Here is a 25138-nt window from a genome sequence, read left to right as displayed (position 1 = left end):
ACTGCCACTGTTTGACAGATCCGAATAGGTGGTGCAGCTTACATGCAATGTCACCCGAAGGTCCCCGAAGGTCCGGCGCGGTCACGAATAAGCTGAGCGTCTGCTCTTCGCCGGTTTCGTTAACCCCGCGGGCGAGACCGGCATGCATTGCGCGCCTTCCCCGCCGGGGATACATTCGTGACGTCACATGCAGAGGTTGGCTCGGCTGCTTGCTCAGGTTTCGGTTTCGTTTTTGTGCTTTTTTGCTGATATAAAATTATTTTCGAATTTGCGGAACAATTCTGCTATCAGGTGCGTCACAGGAGGGTCTCGGGAACCTAAATATTTTATTAGCTCGACATGGTCAAAAAATCGCCGGAGTTGCCATTTAAAGATCATAATCCCTGATTTCTCTGTGCTAAACTTAAGGCCTAGATTTGTCGCAAGGGTGTGTAAGGGTGTGTCAGCGCCACCTGGCGGGTTACTCCCAAAGCGCCACGCGGGAGCCGGCGCGTTCATTACACTTTCACATTCTAGCCACTGTAGTGTCAGCTAGTCTTCAGACTTTCTCTCTCCCCCCCCCCCCCCTCCCCCTCGTGCGCCTGCACCGCATTCCACGTGGCACGCGCGCTCCTGTGAACCTCTTTCTCGTTGGCGTCTATGCGACGCCCAGTGTAGCAGATGACGCTACCGCAATACTTGAAGCAGGCGTCGGGCATTGAAAGCTCAATCTCCGCCGTGTTACCTACGGCACTTCACAAAATTGCATCAGACGTCTCACCAGACACGCGAGGCCGGTCTTCTTGAAGAAAAAAAATATAGACGCGATTTCGTCCACAAGCCGCTAAATACCGGCAGTACTCGCCTGCTGTTCATATAGTTCGTTTATTCACTATTAATTAAATATAGGTAGTACTGATCAATAGGTTAACAGGAAGCAAGAACCTCATATTACGTTTCCAATGCGAACCATGGCCAATTCCTCTTTCGTACGTGGTGCATGCCATCACATGAAGGACGAAGAAGAAGAATTGATTCGAATGATGATGATGATGATGATGATGATTCGAATGCTGCGCCTACTCAAATAGAAAACGACTTCTAGAAGGTCCCCTTCGCCAACTTGGATTGAACATTACGTTACCTATCATTCTATCTCTGGGGGCGTCGGCACTAGGACACTGTAATAGGAACGTATGTGATGCCATATTTAATTTTGTAATGGAAACAAGGAGACTGCCATGCTAATTTTTTTTTCACAAGACAACAAAAATATTTGCTTCAAATTTAAGATGCTATAGAATGAAAATTGATATTAACGATTATAATTCATTTATTATCTCATTCTTAAGTAAGAAAATCCCAATTAGGTATCCTTCATTTTTCTTCCCACTGCCGCCCGATTCATGGCCAATCCCCCAAGTGGGTTGTGCTATATCTACAGGCACCAAACCAAACCAAACTCCAAGGCTCAACCTGTACCGCCTGCTGGAAACCGCGCACTATTTCGTTTTCGCCTTTCGGAACTCGAGGTGTGGAAAAACTTGGCATGGACGAAAAGGCCCGACTGGAAGAACTCAGGTGAGCATGATTCATTTAATTGCGTTTGAGGCACGGTGCGTACGCCTTGTGCAACTCGAATATCCTCTGTTTGGTTTTCCAAGTAATAGTAACGTTTGCCCTAGCACCACTGCTCGCTTACTTTAGTGTTGAAAGGTGCCAGTCGAGGCTAGCGAAACGTTTTCAACACATGATGTCTGAACTTATGCTGACTCACCAGCTAGCTTTAAAGAGTGCTCGGCAGTCATTCTGTGCCGGTGAGGCATTATCCGTCACCGCGTTGAAAAAAAAAAAATAAAGATTACCGGCACTTTCGACCCTGGCAAGGCGTCATTTAAATGTCTGTTATTGCAATTCCAACGTTCTCACACGTTCGTGAGAATTAACACGTTCTCACGAACGTGTTAATTTTTTTTACACGCCCGGGTAAGAGAAGAAGAAGTGTGGTTTGACTCGGCGTTCTTAAGTCTTGCGGCACACTACAATTAAGGAAGAGCATATGTGCGATTAAGAACCACCTTGAGACGACCCTCCCCGCTAGGCTTGAAGCCCGCGCTGGTATGCCAGTTCTTGGTTGGTCGTTGACAGCGCAGTTCCGTAGTTGGTCTACTATCCGGACTATTTAGCAAGGCTAAAGTCGTCTGGATAGTTTAGCCTGACCTAAACCTAACCACATGTAATGCATTTCTATGGAGCGTGCGCTAAGCTGAATCAAAAAGTTGCTTAGAAACTCATCATGAATTTTGGTAACTGATTGAAGTTGCAGGCATAGTTCTGACGTGGGGCTTTTCTTTTTTGTTATCGCACGTTGTTCAATTAAGGAAGAAATAATAAGCGCTAATGACACTGGCACATCTTGACGCAGAATATACAGTGAATGAAATGTGTAGCATTGTCACCTGGTAGCTCAACCTATCATTGCTTTGCCGCCATCTGAGAACTACGTGATTAGCTAAGTTAGTGCAGTGATCGTCATGGTTGGGTAACAATGCCAAGTTTTCCTGCCGATGACAATTTTTTCGTTATGATGTGCGAAAGTTGTTTGTGTGTGAGGCTATTACTGAGGGAAGTTGTTATTGACCCCTTTTCGCGGAGCAGTTTGTTCTAGAGAAACGAGATAGCGCTTTTGACGGCGTACTGCACGTGGCCTCAACGACAGCGCCCGAATACGAAACCATTACCGCTTCTACCTTGCTCCTATGCGATCAGCTGTCGGAAATGCAAATGAGGTTTCGCTAACGCACTGTGCTCCAATCATGCTGGATTGAATGATGTGGATTGAAGATGTGTGCAGTAGTTGGCTGCAGAAATAGTGACTGGCATATTAAGGATTGGAATGAATCTCTGTGTCTGAGTTCGCGGACCGCTGCTGCAACTGTCCTCACGTGTTACCGGCACTTCGAGATGTTACGGCTTTCCTCGAGGATACAGAAATTTGCACATCCGCCAGCGTTGCATCGCTAACCTTCAAAGAAAGGGCTTCAGCCCCGGTACGTCGGCAAGAGTGAGTATCGCTCATTAAACAATGATAACGGGAGTAGCACCGCTTCCTCTCATAGTATGTTTCGCGCACAGTATCTACACACCTCTAACCAAACCAGCGCGGAAACTTGCACCCACTCTTTCGCCAACGTGTCAAGAATAAGTGAATGGGCGCACACTTGAATACATGCGCACTATATACGCACAATAAGTGATGGTACTACACCGATAGCACACGAATGGTCGAAGCTGAATGTTTCGTGACGGTCCACAAGAATAAGCGAGTTACTAGCGACAACACGCATTTGCTGCAAGGTGCATTTGCTGCAAAGCTACGTTTAAAGCCTTGTGCGCAGCAAGAACAAATCTAACGGAACTGAGCACACTCACGAGCGATTAGGCAGAAAATGATCAGATAGTTACCGCACCGAGGAACCTTACTGAGTCAGAAACGTGACAAGCCGCTGCTTCAAAATATTTGCCCAAGTAAAGAGCGAAGACCAAGACACCATAATCCTGATTGAATTCATGAGCGGAAAGTTTGGATAGCTTCGAATAGATATTTAGCCCCGCTTTTAGAACAAGCACCATAAACGCTGCTCGCGCCGTTTGGACAGAGATTAATCAGCTCCGAAAGCGCTTTTGCATGTTCTATGAAACTGTGGCCAAAGCTTCGTGTTGTCCACCCAATCACCGTGTATGATATCTCCCGAAACTGAGGTTTGCTAAGCCGCACCGGCGTCACACACATCCACTGTAAACACGGAGGCAGTTGAGGCAAGCAATGGACGCGCCACCACGTTATCAAACATGGTAGCGTCCAGGGGATCGCAGCGAAAAGGCTCAATGCTATGCTGTATGTGTATGCAGAAACCGAGTGTGCGAGAACACTTTTTTTTTCAAAATCTGCCTGAAATCTGGGTAATGTGCAAAACTTAATTCACCGAAAGAAAGTTTACGTTAAGCTCTTAGAGATGGCATATCATATGTGCACAGTATTTATATATGTGGATCATATACAGTGCATTTAAGCAAGTTGTTCAAAAACTAATAAAATCACAAAGAAAGTATCTTACATATGTACCTAGAAACCGTGCTTTGTCACACAATGAAATAGATTGCGGTTGACTGTGGAAATCATTGTGTTTTATCTGCTTGTTGCACGACACGGAGGTAGTTCCATAAACATACTTTATTTTCACAATAATTTCATCTGAATGCCTAGCGGTAGAAGTACCACGGTGTTTACCGACAATGCTATTTCTCCGCACCGTTATTGTACGAAATATGTAAAGAAAATGAAAATGCCAGCCGTGTTTACAAGAAACACGATGACGGATCTGCCATGTTCCACCAGCTAATGGCGGCCGTAGTGTCATGTAACTTTCTTAGGAAGAGGAACGCAGTTTCTGTTCTTATCAAGCTACCAAAGCCCAGGCAAAACAAACGTTCGCAATAAATGAAGCGCGTTAGAGGTTCGGTTGATATACTTAAGTTGTCTTCTAGTCGATCAGGGATAAAGTCATCAAATTTTAAACGAATTTATACCGACTGGAGCAGCGAGAAATGCACTTTATTTTTTACAGTTTTGTGTTCTTGTTAAAGCTATGATTCCCGTGTCCCGTGCACTGGGGGCGCGTTAAAGATCCCCAGGTGGTCAAAATGAATCCGGGGTCCCTCACAACAGCGCGACTCATAATCAGATCGTGGTATGGGCACGTAAACCCCAGAAATTATTATTAAAGCTATGATATTTCTTCTAGGTATTCGGCACTGAAGATGTCTTCTTGTAATAATCACAAATTATATACATGACTGTATGTCGTATCATATATGATGTGCCAAACTTTTATTTCACAATATTGCAAACAACAGTTTCGTTAAGGAAATCTAGGCTACGGCGACCCCATTTCGTTGAAGGCGAAAGGCAGCCACCGAATTGCTAAATGCGGTGAACGCCCAAATGGGTTCGGGTGAAAGGGTCCCTGAAACGGTTTGTACAAATTTTGTAGACGCGCAGGGTACAGCTACAGTAAAACATTCGCACCACAATTTGCGTGAAGCGTCTCACATTAAGAGAGCTACAGACGATTACAAGTTACCCTCCTCCATAGCCATGCTTTTTCTCCTCAACTCGTTCCCCGAGCGATCGGGGCTAAGCTCCGCCTTCACTGACTCTGCCTCATGATGTGACGTCGTGTCGTCTACTTCCGGTTATCTTGGAGCCAGCGCGCGCAGCCTCTCCAACCTCTCTGCTGGTAGCCTGGCCGTCGATCGCACGCGAGAGCTCTCCATGCAAGCAGCATGCGTTGCGAGCGCTCTGTCGCAGCGCCGATCGTGTCCGGTATTCGGGTAACCGCAAGTGAGCTGTGCGTTTTGACGGATGGGTGGAGGCGTAAACTAAAGCCTCTCAGCGCTACTATTGCTTTGATGAAGGAGCTTGAGCGCAGACGTACGTGAGCTAGAGCACTGCACGGGCTGATTTTTTCAGCCCGGCCCGGCTGTAAAAACGGGCCCGGGCCCGGGCCCGTTTTTACGTTGGGCTGCCCGCCCGAGCCCGACCAAAAGTTTTATAGTGCGACCCGGGCCCGGCCCGGGCCCGGAAATAATCTGCGTTACCCGCCCGGCCCGGCTCGCCACCCGTTTACCTTAGGCCCGAGCCCGGCCCGAGCCCGGCTCGAAACCGGTCCGAACCCGGCCCGAGACCGAAAAAGACATGCTTTTCAGAATCGAGAAGCCCGAGGATAACTCGCTGCACGTTACATGCACGCCGCCAGAAAGTCCGAGTCCGGCCCGGGCCCGCGTCAAAAAGCACATGCCGTGCCCGAGCCCGGCCCGAGCCCGTGAAAAAACTGCCCTACCCGGCCCGGCCCGGCCCATGGGCCGGGCCGGGCCCGGGCTTTCGGGTAAGCCCGAGCCCGTGCATTGCTCTAACGTGAGCGGCCTGATCGGTTTGCATGGTCCAGCCACCTGCTAGCGCGGAGCTTAATCAGCCAAACAAATAGCTAATATTGCTGTAACCAAGTGTAAAACATTTTAAACATATAGAAAAGTAAACGTGTTCACGATTACGCTCCTGCCAGAAATGTAAACCTGCAGCAAAGTCGAATACACTTGATTAATGCTATATTAGTTCTGTGTTTGGTTCTGTGGGACGGTGCAACCAGATGGCCTGCACCGTCCAGGCCGTTCAAGTTTGTGCCTCCGCTCATTCCGTAAAACATAGAATAAAGAACCAACTTTGTCCATAAAACGTCCAGGCGTAGTCAGCTTGCACTTGCGTTTACCCGAATACCGGACGCGCAAAACACTATTGTGGTATACAGTAATCCTTCGGTGTGAAGCGGCGGCCGCAAAAGCGTTGATGCTGGTTCGGATCGGATACCGACAACCAGCCCTGCAGCCACTTGGCTCGCATGTTTGCCTTGCAGAGGAACACGGTGTTGCAGCTTGATATGTCGCCGATCGCTACGTTTGCAGCCCACAACGCAAGGGCGAACCATGGTGCTCGCGAAAACACAGTTAGAGACCAACACAGACCACGCAGCTCGCGTCAACACGAAGCACGTTGTAACACAAGCAGACTACACTTGCTGCGTGCCGGAAATGCTTTCAACAGTGTAGTGATACACTGTCCTTGTGCATTCTCATTCTGTTACTTTCTTTTTATAGAAACAACTTTGCCATAATTTTTACCATGATTTTTTACCATAATGTTATAAAAATTATCGATGACGCGCCCTGGGTAGCCAATCAAATAGCTCGCTCTACTGACGTCATGTTTTCAAATCGTGTTACCTGGTCAGGGGTGGCTGAAAACTCAGACGACTGGCATGCTTTGATTGGTAGCGATGTGCCTTTTTTAAACCTTAAAATAAATTACACGCTTTACGCGGAGCACTCAGATGCATCAATTAATGAACAGAAGGACGTATACCCTAACGACTCAATACGTTTGTACAAAATCGTCAAAATCGTTTCAGGGTCCTTTTAAGGACCAAGGTGGTAAAAATTAATCTGGAGTCCCCTATTACGGCGTGCCTCACAATCAGATCGTGGTTTTATCCCGTAAAACCCCCGAGTTTATATTATATTTTAGTTTCTTTAGAAAGTTGATGTCTGTTAGAAGGGGGGGGGGGGGTTCCTGGCTTAAGCAAAGGCTCGTAAAATCTTTTTGCGCAAAAAAAAATGTCTGCAGACAAAAAGGGTCAAAGGGAAAGTAAAGGGAAACACTAACTCAGTATACGAGGTGATAAGTTTTATGTTGTACAGAATTTTATACATCGCCTTTGGCAGATAGCATAATTCCAGTTCTTGAGCTGGATTATGCAAAGAGGCAGACATTACTTGCAAAAAAATGAAATGCATAAGAAACTATTTGAAGAAAACACTAATTATTTTTTAATATATTTACTTTATGGCGGATATTGCAATTTAGGAATTGAGGCGGTGAGCTTGCAAGCCATGCCACTTGGAACGAATTTTGAGGATAGCTCATGTCCCGAGATATTCGCCATCAAGCTAGCGGTAAAAATACACTGTTGTTCCACTTACTTAAAAAGAAACGCTATAGATATTGTATGCATTGAAACGCAAAACGACAATCGAACACCTACGTATTTCATCGCACACATTCGCAATAAATATCTCGAAAGTGGTGTCATCGTAAAACTTTATTCCAAGTGTATACGCCTTGAAAACTAATTTAAACTCATCGGCTATAATCGCAAATTTCAATGTGTGCCATAAAGCAATTATTTAGTACTAACTTAGTGAATATTTGTTAATTAGTTGAATTTTTTTATTGATTTTTCGTGCAAGTAACGTCCCCCTCACTGAACTTTCCAGCGCAAGGACTATTAATATGCTATCTGCCACAGGCTGTCTTTTTTAATTCTGTAAAACTTAAAATTCCTACCTAGTGCGCTGATAAAATAGACAGGGAAAATATTTTTTAAATTTTATTCTAATTGGTTGAGTATTAGAAGAAAAGTCAGCTATAGATTCCGCTTTGCGTAAACTTCCGCACATGTACGTCTTGTCATCGATTTCCAAGTATTATCTCATATTTTGATCATGGTGCCTCAGTTAATGTCCTTGACACTTGCTAACTTCAGGCTTTGATTCAAGATGAAACATTAGAGAGTTGCAGCTTGTCCAGTATTCCGGTAAAGCAGGTGGATTGGGCATTTTACCACATGGACGGATGCGTAAACGTGAGCGGCCGGAGCGCTGCAGGCACCTGGTGGCATAGAGCTGAACAAGACACAGAGGTAATATTGCATTAACCAAGTGTATTCTACTTCACTGCTGGTGTACATTTTCGGCAGCAGCGAATTGTGACACAATTACGCCGTTGCGAATTTTAGACCAGCAGCGAAAAAGAATACACTTGGTTACTGCAATATTAGCTCTGTGTTTGTCTGGTTGAGCTCTGTGCTGCCAGATGGATGCACCACTCCTCCAGCTCAGGTTTAAGCCCCCACCCATCCGGTGAAACGCTCAGACCGCCTGCGTTTACCAGAAACCAGACAAGCTAAATCTGCCTCATTACCTAGGTTCAAGTAGAGACCTTTGAAATACATTACATCACTGCGAGCTGGTGCACCAACTCAAAGCAAGACAGCGTCGTCACCCGCCTTTTATGTTTTCGTTATTCTTGCCCTACTGCGGCTTTTTTAAGACTAGCAGTGTTTTTTTGTGTGTTGCAGAAGCGTTATTACTAATATAGCTCAACGTGGTATCCTCCTTAGTGTCTTTAACCCACAAGGGTCTTGACGACCTTAGCTTGACGACCCCTTGTTGGCTCAGGACTAGCTCATCCTCTTATGAATATGTCGCCACTTCATCAATGCCTTGTAATTAAAAACACGCGTTCCTAGATATGTTTATTGAGTTATATCGTGTTTTTTGAAGTATTCAAGCTCTTTACATACCATCTTTTGAACACAAGTAAAGAGATGCCTTAAGAGAGCGAAGGGCACGTTTGAACTCCGCATTGTTGTGGTTTGTAAAGATGTGATGCCAAAGTGCGGCGTGTTTGGCCTCTTTTATCTTTTTCTGAATGCAGGGAAAAGACAACGAAAAAAATTTGTGAACTCGTGGTCACAAAGGTAAAGGAGCTAACGGAACTGTGGCTTGAAATAGGGATAAACCACGAGCAAATGACCAGCCGTCTGAAAGCAACTCAGGCACACATTGCCGACTTGTTCGACGAAATGCACTTGGGCGAAATGAGCATGAGAGAAAGAATAATAAAAAATATTTCACTTCTGAGCAGGCAGATCGAAGAGCTCTCAGCGGAACTCTCAGTTCCCAGTCCTGCGGTAAGTTCCTAGATACTTTTCCTGCTTCATAGAGGAACACTATAGATGAAGACAATATAGGCTAGTGAAGCATGTTCATATGTCGATTTTCATTCCTTTGGCGTAAAATGTCTTCATTGCTAGTGGTAAAAATGAAGGCCAGTCTTTTACTGTCTATGGGATGCCCGAACTGCAGCACCAGTCTCATAACTGTAAGATCACGGATTTCCCAACACTTCTTGGTACGCGTGCTGTTTCTCTGCTGACAAATGAGGGCAAGCTTCTTTGGTTGAGAGTTTGCTTCAGTTAGAATAAAATTAAATAATAAATTGGTCAACCAGGAAATTAATGTTTAATTTCACAGGATCGCCCGAAGCGTTATTGGGGCGCAAGGAAGAAAAGGAACGTCTCATCAATAGTATAAATATTGACCACGCTTTCCAGCTTCTGCGACAAAGATCCACAGCGCTGTAAGATCATTACGTGTGTTCTCCTACAGTTGCAGCGCCCACACTGTCTTGGGTCTGTATCGACCGTAGATTGTATCATAGCCTGCAAACTCCCACACAAGTGTCCAATATCCGGGTGGCTGTCCACCGAACAATACAAGGACGTAGTGCTTACGTTTCCCTCTGTAAGGATACCACCGGGGAAGCCCCTCCGAAAATAAAACCATTTGGAGAGTATGTCTGCAGGCGATTAATGTCTCGCGTGAAAGACCACGAGGCTGTAAGAATTGTAATTTTAAATTCGCATGGAACGTCGCAGAAAAAGGTGTGTCTCAGCCTTGCGGTAAAAGGGATGGATGCGCACTCGAATTACTGTGTAGAAGCCGGCTATTATTGAATGCACCAAATGTTGTTTAAAACTGCAGTCTTTATAATACGAGGTCTGTTAGAAAAGTATCCGACCTTTGGCCGAAGAAAAAAACTGGCATAACGGGAGCGTTAGAAACCTAATCACCCTCAAAGTAGTCTCCCTGGGACTCCACACACTTCTCCCAGTGGTGCTGCCATTGTTGGAAGCATTACGAGAAGGCCTCTTTCGGAAGGGAGTTTAGCTCAGCTGTCGTTGCAGCCATAATGTCCTCTATTGTATGAAATTGCGCTCCTTTCAATGGCCTCTTGATTTTGGGAAACAGCCAAAAGTCGCAGGTGGCCATAGCAGAATAGTAAGGAGCCTGTTGAACTACAGGAGTCTGGTTTTTCGCCAAAAAAGTCTGAATCAAGTGCTAGGAATGTGCAGGAGCATTGTCGTGATGGATGCGCCAATTTCCTGTTGACCCCAACTCCGGTCTTTTGCGCTGCACAGCATCACGTAAGCGACGGAGGACATCCCTGTAGTACTCATTGGTGATTGTTTGACGCTGTGGTGCATACTCGTGGTGTACCAGACCGCGGGAGTCAAGGAAAGCAGTCAGCTAGCATAACTTGGCGGGCCTTCTTTTGTCTTAGTGACGTGGAATGCTTTCACTATGTTTTGGTTTCCGGGTCATACCCGTACACCCAAGACTCGTCACCAGTGATTATGGTGTTCATGAAGTCGGGGTCACTGTTTGTGGAATCCAGCATGTCCTGTGAGAATTCAACACGAAGTTGCTTTTGCTCCTATGTGAGCAGCTTCGGCACGAATTTCGCCGCAACTCTCTTCATGGTCAAATCTTCGGTCATAATGGAATATGCAGAAGAAGTGCTGATGCCCACCTCTTCCGCAATTTCTCGGATAGTCACACGACGTACGGTCCCGCATCACCACAGCATTCTCTTCGGCAATGACCTGGTCATTTCGGCATGTTGATGGGCGACCGGAGCGTGGCTCACTCTGTACCGATGTGCGACCGTCTTTAAACCAGTTGTACCACTCCTTACTCTGTGTGCTGCTCATAGCATCTTCACCGAAAGCCGTCTGAATCTTCCGAATAGTTTCCATTTGGCTGTCGCCCACTTTCTGGCAAAATTTGATGCAGTAGCGATGCTCCAGTCGCTCCGCCATTTTTTTTTGCAATAAAAAACCGACGAGAGCACTGCGCACTACCTCACTTAAACGCTGCGTCCCAGTGACTGACGCTATCGGCAGGCGGGAAAGAATTCGCGCATGCGCACGAAGGTTCAAGGTCGGCTGATGCAAGCGCGCTTGTTTCATATCCATCAGGTGTTTGCAAAAAAAAAAGGTTGGACACTTTTATAACAGACCTCGTATATATGTGTTTGCGTTTATCCTATGCGAATTACGAGCTAGAAAAACGTTCACGCTATGAAATGGCGCTGATTTGCGGCAACTAGTGGAACGGCGTCGTCATTGCGAGACAGCGTTCCTTATTTATGACGGCGCTAATGAGTGCTTTTGTGTGCGCGCGAGCTTGCGAGTAATCCGAGTGCTGCGGTAAATAAAGTGACAATCATGATTCAAAGTGCCATCGCCTAATTATTCCGTAAAGGTGTGCCAGCAGTACACGAATAGCTCTACCTGCCGTCGTGGAAGAACCGTAAGGTTAAACTAAGACGACTCGGAAGCAAAGAATGCCTTGACTTGCATATGACTCACGCAGCTGGACAGAAAGCCACGAAAGCATGGAGCTACGGCTAGGCCCGGGTTGTCTGCTTCACGCCGATGCTGGCATAGAATCGCCATTGCGCTCACCTTCATCAGTATTTCTTGCGCACATCAGAAAGTTGTTCCTGATCATACGGTTATAGCTGTGGTTGAAATGTTGTAACTCTCCCAGGGCTAATTTTGTACGCGTACACAAATACCCAATAATGTTGGCGGGAAGATGGCTGGGGCTACGGTACAATTAGGCAAAGCACCGAAGGCATATTGCAAGAAGAAGGCGTACGGTTCCCTCATAGGGCAAGTTGTCTTTTCGTTCAAATTTATGTCCTTTTTTTCTTATTACTTCACCAGTTCAGTCAGAAGTTGAAGTAATTGTGTTCAGGTAATGTTGAAACTACCCCAAAAATTAAACCCTTCGGTTCCCCTTTTTGTTCCTGCATAGATAAGTAACGCAGCTTTCTATAGAATGGCGGTGACTACAACAAATGAAACATTTAATTCATACAACTATGCCTTGTCCTCTATTATATGCATTGTGCAAAGGAAACGTGCTTTAGTTAGCGGTTTTTTTGATCAAATACATATACCGGCTATTTCAGTGAAGACTTTCAAATTCTTTTTTCAAGAATTGCCTGTGGCAGATAGCACAATTCTAGTCCATGAGCAGGTCTACTCGAAGAGGCGGGTATTACTTATACGAAAAATTGAAATGCATAATCGACTAATTACAAAATCACTAATCAAATTTTTAACCGATTACCAAATGGCACCTATTGCAATTTACAAATTCTATCCGGGGAGTTCGCAAGGCGGATCCATTTGGAACGAATTCTCAGGATGACACCAGTTCCGAGATATTAATTCCCAATCTTTGCGGGAAATTCATTGGCTTTCCAGTTAATTTTGGGCTTCAATACATAAAACGCTTTTTATTGGGAAAGTAAGGGGACCGACAGTGCATTTTTACACCAGGTTTGACGGCACGTATCTAGTAAATGGTGTCATCCACACATTTCCTTTGAAGTGGATATGCTTTGCAGTCTCATGCGCAAGAATTTGTGACTTACAGAAACGATAGTTCACCGACCTCCAGCGCAGCAGAACTACACCCCCCCCCGCCTCCTCGTCGCCGTCGTGCGAGGATCCTTCCACGAAAAGAGGGACCCACAATGCCACGTCAACCGGCTGACACACGGCACAGCCTCAAATTCCTCCACCGACGATCAGTAGCGCATTCTCTTTCTTTTCAATTCTACAGTCTCGCCCCCAACACACCCTCGCTCGTTACTTCGCCAACGCGCCTTACCCTTTCTCCCCTTTCGAAGAACCGTACCTATATACACTGTGCCGAGGAGAGCACTTGTCGGAACATTGACTCCTGCTTTCACCTCGTTCTATTGTTGCTCCGAAATTGCTATATGTGACGTATGGTAATTAGTTAAAGCTTAATAAGTTAATGTTTAGTAATTAGTCAATTGCGCCTTATGCCTTTGAATTTTTTTGCGCAAGTAATGTCTGCCTCTTCGAGTAGATCCGCTCATGGGCTAGAATTGTGCTATCTGCCACAGGCAGTTTAAAACATTTTTTGAAAGTGCTCGCTGAAACACCCTGTATAGAAAAATGGCAATATGCTAGTCACTATTGATTAGCACACAACATGCTATTGTGCTTCTGGTTTTCTATAGTAATTGTGCGTGCATACCAATCATTTCACTTCGGCTGTTCGCTCGGGATTCACATTGAAAAACTCAGCTAAGCTTGAGTAGAGGAGACGTAGAAAAACATAATTAGGTGGAACTGGTTCAATAATAAAAAAAAAGATCCGCCTCCATTCCACCCTATGAAAGTGGATGCGCACCGAAGCTTTTGCCAACGCTAGACAAACACGACCGACGTTAGACGACGTTAGACAAGCACCACCGACACAAGCGACGTACGCCACGCGCGCACCCACACGTGCGGAACTGCAGCATACTTCCTCAATACCCGAGGCCCTCCGCCAAGTGCAGGTGTCTTATAGAACTAATTGCAATTTTCGATTTAAATTGCGTCAGAACATTCGTAAAGTAGGACTTACACACAAGCTGCAGACATTATAGCTTTGGATTGTGATTCGAATATACGAGAATAACGGCCTCGTCACGGCATGATGTCGCCTGATTAAGTAATATGATGCCGTCTTCACGTCAAACGTGATGTCACGCGACGTCTTTGTCAAGTGATGATGCCACCCGATTACGTAATGTGGTGCCTCATGGAGAAGCAGCACACTATACGCTTCCCGCTTTGCGCTGTCTCCGGGATAGGCCCACATTTTTGGGTGAGCACCGCGCACGCGGGCACGAAAAATTCCATCCAACTAGAGCGTAAGAGCTTTGCTGTAAAATAGGGTTGCAAAGATCATGCCTAGCCACCCACACGCACCAAGCAACCAAAGCTCTGGTGTCCCGGCCTTGCGTCCCGTAGCGAGACGTGTATGTGCCTTGCCGGTTCTGCCCGCGAAGTGGCGCATAATCTGCGCTATGTCTAGAATCATTTTCCAGACTTAATGGTGGAATCTCTCACACTGCTGCCTTTCATCTACCATGAGAATTTCATAAATATGCTTATCGAATCTTCGTGCCTGTGGCTTCGAGTATTCTGTCTGGTACCATCGTTTATTAATCTTCGGCGGAAGTTCTTAGCGAACCTTTTTTTCAAAATGCGTGAATTCAACAAGTCTCTGAGCGCACACAACATCATTGCAAAGTGTGACTTTTACAACGCAATATTTTGTTCAGTGATGGATTTGCAAACTTAGAAAGCCGTGAGAAGCCACAAGGACAAAAATTATTAGGGCAGTTAGGACAGTTTTGGGGCACCCCACTCGCCTCATACATTTACTTATAAGGACGATCAAAATTGCGTACTTCTTTCAGTGCGCCCTTCAATCATTCGGAGCCCGCCTTGGTAATCACGTGACAAGCTAACCACTGAGACTAGCAGCAAAAGCGACAATATTGGCCTAACTTGCGTTTTAATATTGCCTTAAGCAGTCTAATAAAGTTTCCTGGGGACGGCGATTACTGCATGAATTGACTGTGCCTTCGTGCACCTGTGGCAACAACACGGCAATGATTGAAGTACGCGCTAGCCCGGTCGCTGGAAAGCACATGCATGAATAGCAACGTCCTTACAAGCTTTTTTGACCACTTGAGAAATACACTTGCCTATAGAGTCTGACACTTCAAATTCCTTACTATCAAACTTTTCGACAGCTCTGCCGAGTCTGCTTTATTAGTTGGCGACTATAGTAATTTTTGCTGTAAGCTTTTGCGATTCCTGTTGCTCAGATGGCACGATGACCTCCGGCTGGAACATGGTGGACGGCAGTGTGAGAAATTCATGGCGGAAATTTTTACATTAACATTGATGGCGTGTTCTAGACATAAATGTTGCGTTGCAGGTTCGCGATTTCGGGATGTTGTTTCAAGTTGTCACAAAATATAATTTTGTGTAATTACAATTATAGAGCATCAAAATTATTGCATAAAAATAGCATACGTTTGTAATGAAAACGTGGCAGCGAACTGATACCCCAAAAGCCCGCAACAGCCCAGGAATCTTCGCAAATCAAGCTGAAATCCACTTGGAATAAATACAAGTACTTATTTTTATTACAAACTCTTCGAATGTCTCTAGGACTGGGCTATCACGGCGGCCGCATTTCGATGGGGGTGAAATGCAGAAAACTCCCGTGTACTTTGATTTAGGTGCATGTTAAAGAACCCCAGGTGGTCCAAATTAATCCAGAGTCTCCCACTACAGTGTGCCTTATAATCATAGGGTGGTTTTGGCTCGTAAAATCCCATAATTAATTAAATTAGTACTCGGCTATCTTCCGGACTTTGATTCTGCAACTAGCTGTGCAGTTTTCTTGCCACCATTAAATGTAAAAAATATCAAACGTTTCTGCAATTTAACATTTTGAGCCTTCGGTGAAAAATTGTGTTGAAGTCACTTCTTTCCGAAGCCTGAAGATAAAAAAATTGTGATGACACAATGGTAAATTGTTTTTTTGGTTAACCTCCTTTGGGCTTGTGGGTTGCAGCACTGCATTTCACACCCAATCATTGGCAAATAGCTTATGACGGTACATTGTACACTGGAGGCTTCTCAAATAACCTTATGGCTGATGGTTGCCCTAAGCACTGCGGCATGAACTCCAAGCGAATTTTGTTAACTGACATGATCAAAGTTACTCTAATTGCATTCTAGAGCACACGAGACTGGATAAGCTGATAAGGCTGTCCGAACCACGAACTGCATTAAAAATTGTACGCAATACCAAAAAAAGCTGCTGGTTCGCCCGAAAGGTGAAGCATCGATTGAGATAGAAAATTAGTAGACAGCTATACGAAGTAATGATAGTAGTTTTATCGGCCGTATAAACTTGGAAATACTCGCCTACTAACCAAATTAACAAGCATGGTGCCAGCGTGCACAGGCAAGCATGAACACATCACACTCGATGACCGCGGACACTCGCTGTCAAAACGCTGGCGTGAGGAAGCGCGCAGCAGCAGCGAGCGAAGTGACCTTCGGGCTGTTTATCGCTTCAACACACACTGAGCGACGAGAACACCGCACGCACTAAGGTATGAGCCGCCTGCAGATCACTTTCAAGATACAGGGCGCGCGACCGCGCGCGGCCGCGCAAAGTATGCAATTGGCGCCGAAGTAGAACGCCGCCCCCCTACCTCCTGAACTGCCTTCCTCCCTGCGCACTTGAGATTGAGCCGCGAACGTCGCTTCCCCAGGCGCGCGGTCGCAAAATGCGCTTTTGCTGTCGGAGAACAACGGCACCCCCCCCCCCCCCCCCTCCCTTCCTCCCGTAGGAAGACGGCGCGTTTCCTGTCAGCTGCCCTCTCGCGCGTGTACCACATTGAGCCGCGATCGTCGGCTCCAATCACGCGCTTTCACTCGCACATACAGCATACGGCGCGCAGGCGACGATGTTATCGCCCTTGGACTTGATACGGAACCCCACGGCGACGGCGGCGATGACGGCTATCACGACGGCAGAAATGCGCTTGTTGTGTTCATATAATTTCTATCGCAATAAAATAAACTTCTAACAGGACTTAGTAGGGACATTTCTCTAGTAGGATATTTAGCAGGAGGACACGGCGGCAGCACATCCCAGACTTGTGTCCTGTTCCACGCGTCTATGGCCGGATTGTGCGCTTTGCGTTCAAAGTTTCCTAAAAAATGTGTTGGTGCTAATTTTTATATACTGTCCTGTGTAAGCTCCGACAATTTCACCTCTCTTCTTTCTTAGATTGACGAGACTTTAAAAGTGTTGGAAAAAGAAAACGCCATGGCAGAATCCCTAAAGGAATTGAGAAAACAGAAAAAAAATCGGACCCGCCAGCTGAAGACGCTGCACGCCGAGCGCATGGAATTGTGTGCCAAGCTCGGGATGACAGATCTGAACTTTTACTACGACAATGGACCCATTCCAACTGAGGAAGATTTGAAAGAGCTAAAGCAGCATGTGACAGAGCTCGAACGAGAGCAGGTTGGTTTGTTTCTATCATCGTGGCATTCGAGCGCTAAGTCTGTAAGGCAACTTCGATGTGTTGGCCTGAGGTTGCATCAATGCATGCCTGAAGTGTCAGTGTTGGCTATCTCATAGCGAGAAAAAGAGCAAAATTGGTCGTGGGTCATTTTACAATGAAGCTGTTAAGGCGAGTGAAAGTGAAAGCTGTCGGTAAACGCAGGCGTGTGGCAGCCTGTTTGGTATGAAGTGTCAAAGAACAAAGAGCAGCCGAGCCTGCGCTGGATCACTGAATTTGCTTGAAAACATAATGATCTATGAATAAGAAAAAAGTCGCACTTTAGGCCGAAAAGTGAAGCATCGATTGCGATAGCAAACTAGTGGACAGCTATAAGAAGTAAGGACAGTAGTTTTATCGGCTGTTTAAGCTTGTAAACATATGTATACTAACTAAATTAACAAGGATGGTGTCACGCTCGCTCAAGTAAGCACGAATGCATCTCACACGATGACCGCGGAAACTCGCTGTAAAAACGCTGGAGTGAGTAAGCGTGGCAGCAGCAGCGAGCCAATGGACCTTCGTCCCGCCACTCGCATCAATGCGAAGTAATCCGCGAAAACACAGCGTAGGGAGGAAGGACTCTTCCCCCGCGGCAGATGGCTTTCAAGATACAGCCGCCCAGGCGGCAGCTCGTGGCGTAGTACGCGGCCCTCCGCCCCCCCTTCCCCTCCCTCCGAAGCGTTTAGCGCGACTGGAAGACGGAGCGCTTCCTTCCCGCTTCGTTCGCTTGCGTGCGCGAGATTGAGTCGCGATCGCCGGCTCACCCTCGCACGCTTTCATTCGCTCATAGAGCATACGGCGCGCGGCGATGATTGTATCGCCAGTGGGCGTTATACGGAATCTCGCGGCGACGGCGACGCCGACGGCAGAAATGCGCCGGGGTTGTCCATATAATTGCGTTGTAGTGCACGTTAAAGAACCCCAGGTGGACAAAATTATTCCGGAGCCCTCAGCTACGGAGTACCTCATAATCACCACTGGTTTTGGAACGTAAAACCCCAGAAAGAAGAAAAAGCTATCGCAATAGAAGTAAATTTATAATGTTTATACTTAACTCGAACAAATATTTTGCACTCGCAATTTATACCAGTATTCCGTAATATTTATATGTTCCGTTGCATCAGCTCGACATTGGAGGTGAGCTGGGACGGTCTCGAATCACCCGCGTAATGCTTTCATCGCCTTCCAAGATCAACATGCGTATGTGTTCTTAAGAGTATATTTACGCCGCATCGCCCTCTTTAATCAATAAAAATATCAGGTACAGAGCTCCGCTACGGTGAATCCTGTAAAAGGCTTGTGTAGGCTTTGGGCAGTAACCAAAAAAGTTTTCTAGGGCTTCTGAAAGTTGCTGGAACTTTTATACTGCTTTGGGGTCTTTGACCTACCAGCTGCTGCGATTGCCATACATCTAGAAAATATTTTTTTCTCATCCGAATGTGGGATTTAAGAATGTTGCACTTCTTTCTATGGCTGCCCATCCAAAACATTTGTATTTCTGCTGAATAATTATGGCAAGAATGTGGGATAATTTCTAACCATAAGAAATAGGAGTCGTGCAATGTTTTCTTCCATTATAACGCAACAGAACATGTTTTTTTCACTGAATTCGGCAGCAACTAATACAAAACACCTTGCACAGGATTCCCAGCATTGGCTGAGGCGTGCGATGTCTCGTTTTAGGCGAAGCTTTACAGGCTAGCAACAGTCGGTGGTGGTGGTGGTGTCACGCTGAAAAGTGGGCCGATCCTGGCGATAGTGAAGAAAGGGTCCAAGCTCAATGGCACATAATAGGGACAAGAAAGAAAGAAAGAAAAGAGAGAACGGACGGTATGAAGACAGAAAGAAATAGAGAAATACACCCGCATTGCATATGCTATATGCGTTGTCACGTGACACGCGGGCGACCAATCAGGTTCGTTTGGTGTGTCGTGAGGCCTTAGGGACATGGAACGCCAGCGGGTTGGCGCGCGCTCCTCCGGGCTTAGCTCGCCTCAGATCAATTTCTGCGAACAGATGGGAAAGCCACGCGCGGTGCACTCTGCAAAGGGGCAAGCTGCGTTTGATGAACGGCGGCGTGAACTCACTCGGGAAAGGGCTCGTCGGCGACGTGCCGATTCTAGCGTGAGGGCTTCCCTAGCCGAGGCTTGCCGTCAGCGAAGAGCTGACGATCCCGAGGCGAGGGCTTCCGTAGCCGCAGCCCACCGTCAGCAACGAGCAAAGAATCCCGAGGCGAGGGCTTCCGAAGCCGAGGCCCACCGTCAGAGACGATCAGAGAATCCCGAGGCGACGGCTTCCGAACGTTACCCTGACGAAGGTCAGATACATACACGACAAGCTTCGCTTACCCCCATTTTCTCAACAGGAAAAGGGCTGGCGATTTTTTTTACCAAGAATGTTATTTTCAATGAAACGTTTAACCGTTCCTGCACAATTTTGCGCCGGTCTTTTTGCTAACCAAGCAAATACGACTTTGTCGACCGTTTTAAAGGATGTACACCCGTGAGTAAAAGTATACGGACCACAGGGTCAGCGAAAAAACTGTATTTCTTCGTCATCAACATGCACAAACTTATATTGACGAGTGTACTGGAAATCATCAATACTTCTTTTCGGGCGAGTTGGTACATCTTGAAACTTTGGGTAACAGCGCAAACAGACGACCACAGGAAGGGAGACACGTACACACAGGCGCTGGACTGGAAAGTTCGCGATGCTAAGTTTGAACTCCAGTCTTTAATTTCAAGTTACATTCACAGGCAGAGGAGAAAATCAGTTTTATCGCGCAATCCCTGGTCCGTATACTTTTGCTCACGGGTGTACATCAATGTTTTTCACTCGTATGTGAACATTAGAGCACTCAAGAACTGACTGCATTGTATTTCTCGTGAACCTCGCACTGCAGCATAGTGCCGCTTGCATGAGCTGAGGGCTGTGCACACAATTTGGAATGTAGGCAGTCGAACCAAATTAGAAATATTTGATTTATGTGTAAATACAAGAGTCCAATATACGGCCTAGTATATATACAATCACCGCATATTTTTCTAATCAACAAATCAATTACAGTGATGGCTAAAGAATGTCGTGCTGTTTAATTATTTCGAGAAATATTGTAGGCTGATCCTCTTTTGTGAGGAGTGTGCAACGCAGAGGAAAAGGGATGTAACGGTCCGTTGGTTTTTACCCAAAAGGTGCTTAAAGCTACAAATTAAAGCTCTTTAGAAATGCAGCTTCACAGTGAACAAAAATTTGTCTCGGGACAATTTTAGTTATGTTGCATTTTGTACACCATGCTGCTTATTACTGGTTGAACCGTGCAATAATGGCGGCATCATCGGCTATACGGAGTGTTTAAATATATGACTCCTGGTCCAGTGATAAATCTCAGCACCATCGCCTTGCTGATCCAGTCATTCTTCTATTTGAGCTAACAGCATGGTGCGAGATAGTAGAGAAGAACAGAGACCTATATTGACAACTCCAAACGCGGGAACATTAAATCTGCAAACGAGTTCTGCGGAAATCTCCAAGAATGGAGAAGGAATGAAAATTTCATGCTATGTTAGAGAAAATATAAGCTTTTTCTTGTATGAATCACGTTCCTTGAACACGAATGTTGTGTTTTCAATGCAATTAGTCTCTTACACCGAAATTCCTCACCCCATGTGTCTGGTTCTAGATAGCACAACTTGAGCAGTTTTCTTGAACTTTGCCACAAAGTAAATGTGTCCCACGTGGCTTTTGTTTTTGTTGACCACTATCACGAGCGGTTAAAAAATAGTGGCCATAAGACGATTACGGTATTATATGGTAAACAGTGCTTTAAGGTGGCGGTCACACTCCGGCGGCACGAGCTTTCAGTTTTCAGCACGAGTTTTCAGTACTTTTTGAGCAACCGGGGCGGCTCTTCTACTTAGGATATGAAGTTGTCGTATATACCATAACACAGCTTAATTCTTGTAGATCCCAACTATATATAATATAGAAAAATTGATTCATGTGATTTAGAAATAAATGTTCAAGAACAAGCATGAGATACATGGTTTTTGCGAACTGTGTCTCAGTTGTGACCATATTTAGGAGAAACTACCGCATGTACGGCATTGCGGCTTGCGCTGTTGCTTTAGGACACATTTATCAGTTTCCTAGATACAGCAAAATAATTTTTAATTTTTACTTTTTTGTATAAGTTGCTTTTGAATATTGCCAAATATCACAAACTTGTGCTGTAAACAGCCCGATAACTACACACTCAAGGAATCTAAATTTTGGATAAATTAGAGTTCAAGAAATGTTCATTCAGGACGCAAACTTTTATTCATGTACCTTTATTAGTTTTAAAGCGGAGCTTCGTAGCTTTAGTACCTTCCCGAAAAAATGGGCAAAAGCAAAACCAGAATTCTAAATATTGCTTAATTTCGGCCGCATTATTAGTAAAACTAATAAAGGTACATGAATGAAATTTTGCGTACTAGATGTAAATTTCTTGAACTCTAACGTTTCCGAAATTTAGCTTTCTTGAGCGTGTAGTTGCCAGGCTTCTTGCAAGAGAAGTTTGCAATATTTGGCAATCTTCAAAAGCAAATTATACAAAACGTAAAAATTCAAAATTGTTTCGCTTCGTCTAGAAAACAGATAAATATGCCCTAAAGGTACACAGCAAGCCGCAATGCAGTAAATGCGGTAGTTCCTTCTAAATATGGTCACAACTGAGACACAGTTCGCAAAAACCATGTATCTCATTCTTGTTCTTGAACATTTATTTCTAGATCACATTCAAAAATTTCTTTATATAATATATAGTTGGAATCTGCAAGAATTAGGCTTTTTCATGGTATATACCACTACTTTATATCCCCAGTAGAAGAGCCGCCGCGGTTGCTCTAAAAGTACTGAAAACGGGGGGCTCGTGCCGCCCGAGTGGGACCGCCACCTTAAGAAGAAATCTTCAATTGAAACTGTGATGAAGACAACTCACCTTGTCAAAATGAGCGCTCCAGCTGCTGTCATCTTGAAAGCTCTAAAATACTTGTAGGTCCTCTGTAGCTGTGAAAAGTGTATTAGTTACGTAAAGGGTTTCTTAAACGCTACGTTCTTCATACATTCAGCTAGTCAAAATCGAACGCTTAGATAAAGGCTTTTCAAGGATTCTTCCAAGCTCATGATCGAAATGTTCAGTGGCGCCCCCACATTCAATCTGGGGGCACAACCGGTATCTGGTGGAGTTGCTGGTCGCGTGTTTGCTGCCGTTTCCTTTGTCGGTGAGGTATCTGCCATGGCTGATGTAGGCATTTGTAGGATTTGCCTTGTTAGTGCGCGCCTTGTATATCCACTGCGTTTGTTTACAACAGCTAGAAGCGCTCGCGTGTTGCCCGCTTCGAATCACTTTGTCGAGCCCGCTATACGTTTGGTACAGGCATATTTTCCCTGGCTTCGATCTAGAACGGGCTCAACACCAGTGCAATCTGAGCCAGAGCGTGATCGGCACCAGCCGAAAGTACCATAAGTTGTGGCTCGTAAACCAACTTTTAGAAAGGCCGGTTGTTAGGAAAATGAAGGTCGTAGTTTGACTCTCCAATTATGCCCAAACGTGAACCACCAGTGAGCTTGACAACATCACGAATTTGGAAGTAGTTTGACATAAATGGGCTGCTTTCTTAGAATGTAGTGTAATGCATCTTAGTGTAGTGTAATAGATCTTAGAATGTAGTGTGATGCATGAACCATATAAATGTGTTGTACCGGCGGTACAAAACACATGTCAAAGAACCATTTCTATGAAGGCTTTGTTGAAAGATTTGGTGGTGGTGGAATAAAAACTATCTCTAGGACCACTTAGCGCATTGAACACATGGGAATAATTCTGTTTTTGCCAAAATTTAATGCCAACCCGCTGCATCTCTAATGCGTTTCCATGATCGCGGGATGAGCCTTCCAGTGGGGTGTTGCTTACCCGACCGAAGTGCCACCTGAGGGCTAACGCGCTTCCATCTTCCAACTTTCTTCCTTCCAACGAAAGGATGAAACTTTCACCCGTTGTTCTCCAGGGCACCTTCTGCGTTGAAATGCTATGTAATATTGCGGCACCTTTGGCATTGGCCGAGCCTGTAACAGAGCTCGCTGTATGTAATATTTGTTGACTGGAGTACAATAAATCAGTCATTGCCGGACGTAGCCACGTTGTGCTATCTGGTAAGATTATCAGCAACCTCACATTATTTGAGATAGACAGCTGCCTGCAAATTATGCTTCTCATAAATTGATTCCCACAGTTTCTAGAATCAGTATTTTATAAAAATAGGATGCGATGACGCTGCTCTCTCATGTCATCCAACCCGAGTCTTTCTTAGTCGCTATCGATGTCTAAAATACTTTGTTGCATCCTGATAGCAAAGTTGCACTTCCTTAGTCTGAAGCAAAGAGAGTTTTTTTGGCCTCAAGGAAAAGTGCAGTGTCCTGACGAGTCTGTTGTCACAGGTTGCTGTCGTAGCCATGGTCCCCGTGTCCTTGGGCAACATTGTTTGTTCCAGGAAATCCGCTCGAGGAAGGTCTCTGCACTAAGGAACAGCATCATCGCTAAGGTCAAGCTTCTCGACGTACAACCTGAGGCAGAGCTAGTGATGCAGCTGATCGAGGACCAGGAAGGCTTCAGCCTGACTACACAAAACATCGAGGAAGCCTCAGCATTCCTTGCGAGGGTAAATCAAATTTGGTGGAATAATTGCTGCTCACAGCTATCAAGCGGAGCGAGTTGCATTCTAGGAGCCAAGATAACTTGCACTAATTTACGCCAAGACAACTTACATTAATTTGAAGAACAGGTGAAAACAATAGTGAACAATTTAAGCACATGGGCGATGAGTATTTATATGAGTAATGCTATGACCTCTTCTGCTTTTCTCTATTTTGCATTCAATGAAAGACCTGTAAATCCTAATACAATATGGACAATCCTCAGAACGCTACAAGTAATTTCATACTATACAAGCTTTCCCACTGCCACTTACAGTTCCGTTTTCATGTGGTGAGTACATCGCGACGTCTTGGCACTTGCTCCAGCTCACATGATTGTCTGCTATGCTGCTACTCAGTGCGTGGCCGGATGTAGCAGCATAAAAGGAGCAAATGTGCTTTAATTTTGCAAATGATCTTCCCATGCAAGGTAATGTGCAGAATGAGCGAGTTGAATAGTACCGGGAAGTTTGCTTTGCGCATAACATGTGTGATAGTAAAGTGTGTGCAGGATGCAGCGGGCAGCCATGCTCAGCTATACGGAAATATCGCATCCGATTTATTGAGAGCTTGAAATTATATTTGTCAAATAAAGCCTTGGAGAGATGGCTTGAAACAATTTCGGTAGCGGCTCAGTTAAGAAATCAGGCACTTGGTCCCTGGCATTTTGAAGGGACACTAAAGAGATACGACTAATTAAATAAAAAAGTTAAAGCACGCAAAACACGAAAAAAGTGCCACGTGACTATTCTAGCGGTACTTTTAGTGTGCTTTTGCGGGGTTCTTTCAAGCTTGGAAAAAACTCTTATGTAGCACGGATAGCGCAACAGAAAGATGTACCGCAAATTTGCCATTATGGCCTACGGCTTTCGGATTGACAGTTTTGCACTGAATATAATATTTGACAAGTAAATAAATCCAAAT

At 45.3% G+C, this 25138-nt stretch overlaps 1 protein-coding gene across 1 annotated transcript in view; it reads left to right on the top strand.

The window, feature by feature from the left end:
- The first annotated feature begins 15219 nt into the window (after positions 1 to 15219).
- The window catches only part of LOC119445944 (protein regulator of cytokinesis 1-like), a 60860-nt gene continuing 50941 nt past the window's right edge, over positions 15220 to 25138 (top strand). The window contains exons 1-3 of the mRNA XM_037710247.1: positions 15220 to 15252; positions 17200 to 17439; positions 24013 to 24180. Of these exons, the coding sequence (XP_037566175.1) occupies positions 15220 to 15252; positions 17200 to 17439; positions 24013 to 24180 (441 nt within the window). The remainder of the gene's footprint in view (positions 15253 to 17199; positions 17440 to 24012; positions 24181 to 25138) is intronic.

This window comes from Dermacentor silvarum, chromosome 1, assembly GCF_013339745.2.
Source record: "Dermacentor silvarum isolate Dsil-2018 chromosome 1, BIME_Dsil_1.4, whole genome shotgun sequence".
Taxonomy (NCBI): domain Eukaryota; kingdom Metazoa; phylum Arthropoda; class Arachnida; order Ixodida; family Ixodidae; genus Dermacentor; species Dermacentor silvarum.
This window is presented reverse-complemented; position numbering and strand designations above follow the sequence as displayed.